Source organism: Danio aesculapii, chromosome 3, assembly GCF_903798145.1.
Source record: "Danio aesculapii chromosome 3, fDanAes4.1, whole genome shotgun sequence".
Classification (NCBI taxonomy): domain Eukaryota; kingdom Metazoa; phylum Chordata; class Actinopteri; order Cypriniformes; family Danionidae; genus Danio; species Danio aesculapii.
Genome location: NC_079437.1, coordinates 48224597 through 48234537, shown reverse-complemented (window position 1 = coordinate 48234537; position 9941 = coordinate 48224597). Strand labels below are relative to the sequence as shown.

At 41.8% G+C, this 9941-nt stretch overlaps 1 protein-coding gene across 1 annotated transcript; it reads right to left on the bottom strand.

Moving 5' to 3' along the window:
• Nucleotides 1-1207: 1207 nt before the first annotated feature.
• LOC130220580 (protein NLRC3-like) lies at nucleotides 1208-8633 on the bottom strand. Its single transcript, XM_056452812.1, has 5 exons — nucleotides 8624-8633; nucleotides 6613-8431; nucleotides 3308-3469; nucleotides 3105-3151; nucleotides 1208-2778 (listed from the first exon to the last, which is right to left on the bottom strand). Exons 1-5 carry the CDS (start codon nucleotides 8631-8633, stop codon nucleotides 2255-2257), a joined length of 2562 nt encoding a protein of 853 aa, XP_056308787.1. The 3' UTR covers nucleotides 1208-2254.
• Nucleotides 8634-9941: the final 1308 nt, after the last annotated feature.

Genomic DNA, 9941 nt, shown 5'->3' with positions numbered 1-9941 from the left:
AATTGCAGCACACGTTTATTGCTGTCATATTTTATTAATTAATACATATTTAAATAAAATACGCACAAATATTATCACTCAAAAATGCTCCAATCTACAACCCCAAATCAGAAACAGCTGGGGCAGAATGGAAAACACAAACAAAGAGAGCAGTGATTTCCAGATGTACTGTGACTTGTGTTTCACTGCAGACAGTATGAACACAGAATATTTGAGCTCTCTGACTCTGACTTCTAGTGTGTGATCGGCAATCTCTCCTTTATTCAAGAAGTGGAGTTAAGTTTTAACCAACGATGCTACAAACAGAATGGATTTTAACTACTGGCCTCCACCTTTACTGGTGTCCATTCCGGTCTGCATGCATCAAACACCGCGGGATCAATGCTGTAAGAAATGCTGCAGATGGAGAGGAAAGTGCGGAGGAATTGCAGTCAAAATAAAACTTCATCTAACACGGTTGTCTCTACGTTGTCCTCTCATGGCTTTCAATGGCCGATCAATAGCTGGGGTGTATCATGATGATCAGTGAAGGTTCCACAGCAAGATGTTTGGCCCGTGATAGAGATTATTCCACAAAATCATGGCCATCCCTGGTTCTCTCTCGTCAAGGAGGAATAAACCACAGGAATCTTCATCCTTTAAACCGCACAGCTCAGCTGGTTGGTGGCTCAGTGCAAGTTCAGATGTGTCTGATAAATGCATGCACTCTTAAAGGACACTTCACTACTCGAACTTTAAATACTGAGACTTTCCCAAGTTTTGAGGTAGTGTTCCACCTGAGAAGTGATGAACAGTTTTCTATTACTGTTGTATACATCGTCCCTCAAAGTAACCAAAGACTTCATAGCTTGCTGATTTTCTTGGTGGAATCGTCTCTCGATTTGATAGGCTTTTAATTGTTGGAGATTTTAGCATTCGTGTCTGCTGTGATACAAACCCACTTGCTAATCAGTTTAAAAGCCTTATTGACTCTTTTGACTTAGCTCAAACAGTTACAGGACCTACACCAGGGGTCACCAAACTTGTTCCTGGAGGGCCGGTGTCCTGCAGAGTTTAGCTCCAACCCTAATCAAACACACCTGAACAAGCTAATCAAGGTCTTACTAGGTGTACTTGAAACATCCAGGCAGGTGTGTTGAGGCATGTTGGAGCTAAACCCTGCAGGGACACAGGCCCTCCAGGACCGAGATTGGTGACCCCTGACCTACACACTCACTCGGACACACTCTTGATCATACACAGCGTCACTATTCACAATCTTAGTATTTGTGATTTGAGTTTCTCTGATCACAACCCTGTCCTGTTTACTTGCTCTAGTTTAGAACAAGCTGTTAAACCCAAGAGCCTAATACTTCTGTTGTTGGATCTGAGTGCAGCCTTTGATACGGTAAATCGTGACATTCTTATTTCCCGACTTGATCATTGCGCTGGTATTAAAGGTGTTGCTCTTCATTGGTTCAAATCCTATTTAAACAACAGAACCTTCTCAGTTTGTGTTGATGAATGTTTATCTTCTAAAACTGTGGGGTGAGCTAGACTTCTTTGACTTCTCTGGACTGGTTGCCGGTATGTTTTAGAATAGAGTTTAAAATTTTACTCCTCGTGTTTAGGGTTTTAAATGGTCAGCACATGGGCTCAGCACTACTGCGGAAAACCTTTGTCAAATACCACAGTGCATAGTTACTTCCATAAATGCCAGTGACAACTGTACTGTGCCAAAAGGAAGCCCTATGTTAACAGTGTCCAGAAGTGCAGTCGACGTCTCTGGGCTCGGAGGCATCTGGGATGGAGCATCACACAGTGGAATGTGTACTGTGGTCTGATAAATCAGTATTTCAGGTGTTTTTGGGAGAAATGGATGCCGTGTGCTCCAGACCAAAGAAGAAAATGATCATCCAGACTGTTACCAGCAACAAGTCCAGAAGCCAGGGTCTGTCATGGTCTGGGGTTGTGTTCGTGCCCTTAGTTAAGGTAACCTGCTCTTCTGTGATGCTCCATTAATGCTGAACAGATTCTGGAGCACAATATGCTGCCTTCTTCTACAGCAACGCCCATGCAGAGATCAACAAGACAATCCAGAACCACATTCTGCACACATTACAGAGTCCTGCTGTGGATTAAGAGGATATTTTATTTGTGTTTTCCATACTATCCCAACTTTTTCTGATTTGGGGTGTTTATTTTGAGGTTACATAGATACAATTTTGGGAGCAGATGCAACCAAAGGTACAAACTCTCCTCAGTCTCTTGTTCATCAACACAGTTTCACTGATGATTCAGAATAAACCCAGAACCCAGGATAGAGCGGCTCAGTGAATGTGGTCTGGACTGAGTGGATGAGGATCATTGTGTCTTCATTGATGTTGTAGAAGATCAGAGTTCCTGCACTGTGATCCACAAACACTCCTATTCTCCTGCTGATCGGCTCTACAGGGAGAGCATTCTTCATGTTATTGTATCTGAATGAGAAACTGGAGGGAGAGCAGCTCAAACTCCAGGAATGATCATTATTACCAAACCAACACTCTTCACCGTATCCCTTCCTCGAGATGCTCTTATACGACACTGATATTAACACATGATCTCCACTCCAGTCAATCTCCCAGTAACAGCGTCCACAAACACTCTCTCTGCACAACACCTGAAGAACACAATCAAATCTGTCTGGATGATCAGGATACGGCTGTTTCTCTCTCACACCAGTCACCTCTCGGTTCTCCTCAGACAGAATGAGTTCAGCGTTTGCTGTGTTTGGATCCAGTGTGAGGAAACAGGCATCTGAACACAAGAAGAGACATGATATATGTAATGTGATGAATATTGATGTTACGGTATATACGATAGGCTACATGATAAGAAATCAATGTGATGCAATCTATATAGAGATTCAGAATCCACCCAAGGTTCTACAAAAACAGAGCGTGGTTTAATACATTACACCTTTAATACCATGTACCCTTAATATGAATGCAAAGCTCTAAATTACATTTACAATTACAAATAATCACCGCCTGAAAATAGGATATACTGAGTTTGAAAATAATGTGTGTGAGTGAGTGTGTACTGTGTGTGTAGTGTGATTGTGTATATGTGTGTAGACATACATTTGTGTAGTCCTGCTGTAATCCTCTTCTCTCCTCCATGATCCACACTGTAAACACACACAGATTTAAACACATTCAGCCAGTAAAACATTGCTCAGAGCTCAAAATTAACCTAAAATGTTCAATTTTGTCACAACCAGCTACAGAACATGTTGGCAGACAACTCCTTTATTTGACGGCATATGTATGTATGCTCCACAAACTTGAGTTTGTCCAGTGTGTAGTTTGGATCCTCCAGTTGTTCAGAGAGCAGCTTGACTCCTGAATCTCCTGGATGATTGTAGCTCAGATCCAGCTCTCTCAGGTGTGAGGGGTTTGAACTCAGAAAACCACAGCCCTCCTCTGTCACCATACAGCCAGACAACCTACAAACACAAACACATTAGTCTGGCAGACAGGCGTCACTAACACACCAGATAGCAACTGAGTAGGCTTGTTCAGCTCGCTTGAAGCTGCAGAGGCTTGAGGTTTTGGTTGGGAGGCCAGCCAAGAGTGCATTGCATTAGTCTAGCCTGGACAGGACACGATTTTGAATGTCAGACCAAAGTTATGTCATGTAGATGGAGAAGAGAAGCAGACCTAGAGCAGAGCCCTGAGGTTCCTCAGTAGCAAGGCTTGAACAGTTCACCTCTCCAAGACACCCTTAATGACCTTCCTTAGAGGTAAGAGCTGAACTACTGGAGTACAGTTTCCAAGATACCCAATGTCCTGAGGGATTGCCTAAGGGATTTTCTGGTCAATCATGTTAACAGCAGTAAACAAATCATAGAAAGTGAACACTGAGGATTTGGATGCAGCTCTTGTGATTCTCATGTCCAAAAGACTGTCTAGTTTCAAGTGTTTTTTTTATAAACAGCAGGAAGGATATTCACTCCAATAATCATCTGTAACTGTCTATAAGTGTTCGAGTTTGGCTTTGTGAGCACACTGACAGGCAAGACAAGGTGTAGCCTAAGGGAAGCTGGACAAGGGAGTAGAGAATCCAAGTGCAGTTTTATTAAGAATCGTCTGGCAGGCAATGGTAAACCGCAGGACAGTTAATCCAAAATAAATAGTCAAGAAACAGGCAAATGGTAAGTACAGGCTGCAGACAGGAGGTGAGGGTCAGGAAAAATGGTAAAGAAAAATAAGATACGGAAATGCTTCATAATGCTACAGTATAACAAGACTCAGCAATGTGTGTGGGAAGGTGAGCAGTATATATAGTCTGCAGTCAGATTAGATGAGCTACCAGCTGTGTGTGTGCAATCATCAGAGATCTGGAACAGGTGTGTGTGGTGCATGACGGGATTTGTAGTTCATAAAGTGACAGAATTGTAGTCCAGGTGATGCTGCAAGCCTGGATCACGGGTGATGGTGACTTAAGGACAGTAGTGAGTGTGTGGTTGTTTCTGTGGTGTGTTTGTCAGATGGTTGCTTTGTAACAGTAAGCGTAGCATACCTGGTCTTTTATTATGCAACTTGCCAGATGAAAAAGGAGCACTAAAAAGTGCTAACTGGTCGCTCCATTCATTTGTGATGCTAGTTTGATCCACACTGACTATAATACACCAAAGGTCAACAAAAGTGTCCTAACAATTTACTAGTCATAATGATTGCTGTACAATTCAAAGTAGGTTAATATATTTTATTTGGCTAGTAAAATTGAGATTATCAGAAAGCTTACAGAATGACACCCTGCGCTGGTGTATCCTGCCTATTGGATCCCAGACACTTTCGAAACTGTCCTCTAAACTATTCAATTTAGAACAATCATAAAAAAATACAGCATTCACCAAGACCTTTGTCTGGTCATATTTTACCAATCACACTGAGAGTGTCTGTGACGTGCTCTGGTAGAGGTACGGGATGAGTGACTGAGACAGCTGAACAACTTGTTTTCTTGTAGGTTTGCTTCTCAGAAAGGTTTTTGTTATGTTCCATGGTATCAGCTTTTGAGAGTTTCTTGGGAAAGAGGTAGGTAGATCAGAGTTTTCATTCAGCTCCATGAAGGAATCAGAAAATCAAAATGATCCTACAGAACGTTTTGAAGATCATAGGAGAGTTAGAAGAGTAAATTTGGTTTATGATAGAAGGTTGATTTACAGCATGCTCTTTCTGTCACCCTGAGTTAGGACCGATGCTCTCTGAGAACATCAGATAGCTAAGTGGCAGAGGAGATGTGGCATACTGGCCAGATAAATAAAAAGGCCAGATTGTCTTAGCAGGAGTGGAGCCTTGATTGGGAAAGGTGATGCATGGAGGTGAATGAAATATGTGAAAAGTGAAATTTAGGGTGAGGGGGAAGTGGTCTTATGCGTGTAGTTGGGTTACCAGCACATTGTCAGAGGAGCAGTGACAGATATAGATAAGGCCAAGATGCCTACCTGATCTGTGAATAGCTGAGGTAGGCACTTTCCTCAGATCAAAAGAGGCTAGCAGAGTGTACTATTTAGCATTATAAAGCTTGCCTAGGTGGATGTTAAAAACTCCAAGTACCACCAGAGGAGTCCCATCCTCGGGGAAGGTTGAAAGCTGCACATGCAATTCTTTCATAAAGCTGCCTTGTTGATCCAGAGGAAGATACACTGCAGAAGTATCCTCTATCCATAGGGGGGTAAGAAACAGTAAGAGCCAGAAGAGATTAGAATAGATGGAAAGACCTGTGATGAATTCTGTTTTGTTACCAGGAGAATGGCAATTCCAAAGACCAATTTTGATAGATTGCTAATTGTTGAATGAGATAGGCAAACTAGATATGAATTAAGCTCTACAAATAGTGAATAATAAAAGGAAAAGGGTGGCCAGTCTGTGTCATTGCTCAGTGGAGTCATACAGGTGGAGTTGCAGGTCTTTTCATTTATTTTAAAAGAAAACCTATTTACCTCAGTGTCTCCAGTTTACAGTGTTGACTCTTCAGTCCATCAGAGAGCTTCTTCACTCCTGAATCCTGCAGGTCATTGTTACTCAGGTCCAGCTCTCTCAGGACACAGTTTGAGGATTGTAGAGCTGAAGACAAACTCTCACAGGACTGAACAGTGAGATTACACATGCACAAGCTGAGAAAGAAGAACACAGATTACATTAACAGTGTGATTTTGGTAATACACATGTTTAAAATAATCAATCAGGTGTTTAAACTCAGACCTCAGTGTCTCCAGTTTACAGTGTTGACTCTTCAGTCCATCAGAGAGAAGCTTCACTCCTGAATCCTGCAGGTCATTGTTACTCAGGTCCAGCTCTCTCAGGACACTGTTTGAGGATAGTAGAGCTGAAGACAAACTCTCACAAGACTGAGCAGTGAGATTACAGCACTGTAGCCTGTGTAGAGGACAGAACAAGCAACATTAATGTGTTAATCTGGACCACAGATTAATTGAGAAACCACTGATTGCAGTCATAAAGTTAAAGCTAAAAAGGTACCCAGTAATTACTGAATTTAAGAGAGAATGAAAGTCACCCACAGAAAATGAAGAACCAACTAAAAAAAACTAACAGTGTATAATATTGGTTGTAAAGAAACTCTTACAATGCTCTTCTGGTGTTCTTGATCACTGGTATCAGTCTCTTTAGTGCTTCATCAGATCTTCTGTATTTCTGCAGTTCAAACTTCTCTTGAGTCTCTTCTGACATCAGGAGCACAAACACCAGACCTGACCACTGAGCAGAGGACAGATCCTGCGATGTAAGATTTCCAGAGCTCAGACTCTTCTGGAGGTCCTCCACAAAGTCATCCTTCAGTTCATTCAGACAGTAGAAGAGGTTGATGGTCCTCTCTGCTGATTTCTCCTTCTCTATTTTCTTTTTGATATAGTTAGTCGTGTCTTTGGTGTTTTCTGTTTTGAGCTTCAGTCCTGGCAGTAGCTCCTTCAGGTCACTCTGATCACTCTGATCTAACCCTAACTCCAGTGAGAGACCCAGCAGGAACCGGAGGAAAAGGTCCAGGTGTCCATTCCTGCTTTGTAAAGTCTTCTTGACTGCAGCCTTATGAAGTCCAAACAGGGTCTTTTTAGAGAGTTTCCATGTCAGCTTTTTCCAGAAATCAAGAAATGGATTTGTTTTCTTGATTTTGTAAGTATAAAACACATAGAGAGCAGCGAGGAACTCCTGGACGCTGAGATGTATGAAGCTGTAAACCTTTGCATCTGAAACTTCTTTTTCCTCCTGAAACATCAGAGTACATAACCCAGAGAACACTTTCCCCTCACTGATGTCCAGCCCACACTCCTGAAGATCTTCTTTGTAGAAAATCAGATTTCCTTCCTCCAGCTGTTTAAAGGCCAGTTTCCCAAGCTTCAGAATGATCTCTTCAAAAGACCAGACATTGGCGTCAGGGCCAGGATCATTGCTGTATTTCTTTTTCATCTGTTGCTTTTGAGACAGTAAGAAGTTGGTGTACATCCCTGTGAGAGTTGTCGGTGTTTTGCCATTGCACTTTTTACCCAACAGAGGCTGAAGAACAGTGAGAGAGATCCAGCAGAAGACAGGGATGTGGCACATGATGTACAGACTCCTGGATTTCCTGATGTGAGCGATGATGTTTCCAGCAACCTCAGGACTGCTGTTTTTGATGAAGTACTGCTCCTTCTGTTCATCATTGAATCCTCGCACCTCAGTCACCTGATCAATGTAGTCTCGGGGTATCAGACCGGATGCTGCTGGTCTAGATGTGATCCAGATGAGGGAAGAGGACATCAGCTGTCTCTTTAAGAGATGTGTTATTATCTCACTCACTGTCATTTCCTTATCAACATCTGTAAATCCATCCTCCTCCTCAAAGTTCAAGTCAAAGCGATACTCATCCAGTCCATCAAAGATGAACATGACCTTCCCTTGTTGTTCAGGAAGAGAGCTCAGTCCTCCAGCTCTACTAAAGTAGTACTTGTTACACAGACCTATGAGACTGTACTTTTCTTCTTTAATCAGATTCAGTCTACGGAACGGCAGTGGAAATATGAAGACTATTTCCTGATTCTCTTCTCCTTCAGCCCAGTCAAGGATGAATTTGTTAACAGACACAGTTTTTCCCACTCCTGCAATCCCCAGTGTCAGGACTCTTCTGTTTTGTCGACCTGTGTCAGGCTGAACTTTAAACATGTCATTACACTTGATTGGTTCATCCTGTTGTTTGTGTTTTGACTCCATCTGTATCACCTCATGGTCATTCTCTCTTCCTCCAGTCTCGTTCTCCACCACATATAGGTCAGTGTAAATATCATCCAGGTTCTTCTGATGACCTTTCTGTGAATTACCAATCAATATCTTCTCATAGCCCAGCTTTAACATGTCCTTTAGTTCACGGCTGGTGATTGTGTAATCAAGAGGAGGAGATTTACAGATCTCTGAAGCTGCATATAGAGATGATCAAAGTAAAACATATTATGCCCTGTGCTTCCCATTACAGAAAATAAGAATTGCACATATAACGTAATTTGTTTCATCCTTTAAATGCCTTGAACAGATTATGTTGAAGTTGACAACATTAATGGTAACTAAATAAGTAGAGGTAGGCGATTTGACTGAAATCTTACTGAAATTACTCAGAATCATGCAGGACTAGTCAGAAAAGTTCTCCAGAATTAAAGTATCCTGATTATATATATTTTTAATTACTTTACTGCTGATCATATGTTGTCTTAATGTTTCCTGACTTGACGTTTAGGTTCACAGGGAAAGCTGTCTGCAAACAAAACATGCTCACACATATGCATAAATTCCTTTATTATTAAAAGAAGAAATATATAATTGTACTATCCCAGAAAAAAAGCCCTTTCATTTAAGAAGAAAGGCCCCTAAAGCAAGATCCAAGTATTCTGCTAATGCTCAATTCAAGAGTTTGCACTTAGATATTGCTTGATAATACTAGCAGGTTTGGCATGCTGTCCCGGGAGAAAACACTGAGCTCGGAGATCATTGAGCCCAAGGCTCCCGCCTGGTCATTTAGCACGAAAGGGAGTCCGAGATCAGGTGGTCAGGTAGAGATCAGGAGGAAAAGAGGGAGATGAGGTGGACGGGGGATTCTTCAAGAACGAAGATAAGGAAAGTAAAGCAAAATGGGCTGTTTATTGTAGGCTCAGATTCATCTCATTGGTTTATCGATGATTGTAGATGAGAGACCAGCCGCAATCAATCATAGCACGTGCTCGTCTTGAAATTAGTTTATTAAACTTCACTTATTTCAATAGCCATGCAGACCGAGAATGAGGGACTGAAAACCAATAACTTTATATACATGCAATCTAACATGAACTAACATGAACAGTTTTGAGATGTTGACATAACATATATGTGTGGCATGTGGATAAGAAACACTGTTAGGACACTAACTACTCACTGTTGGGTGAAAATTGGTTAATTTGGGTTGTTTAGAGCAAATTAGTTTTTCCGATTTAAAGATAAATTTCAAAGCCCCATCATGGCCAGGAGGTTAATGCTCAGTGTCTGAGGGGTGACTGGTACACATTGATCTCCTCTGGTTTTCAGTGCTTCTGCGCATTAACTCATGAGAAAGAGCTGGTTCAATCCAAACATTATTTAACTCCATTAATATATATATAAACATGTCTGACTCTTCCGTCTTACCTAACAGTGAGTAACTTACCTGTTACAGTGTCGTAGTTTAGAGTCAGGGGTTGTCAGTGCTTGTTTCTAAGTGTGCTAACACAACTTTTTTTCTGTTTCCCCACAACACAAGCAGATTGCACACGGTTCAAGCTGTTCACTTGCTGTGGCCTGATGACCTAGGCCTAGACCTAGAAAATTAGCTTGTTTACCTGCAAGCTTTTTTAATCCTCCCCTGGCTTGCTTGGTTTGGGACTTGCGCCCTGTTTGGCCTTTGCTTTTCCTCGGCTTGTGTGG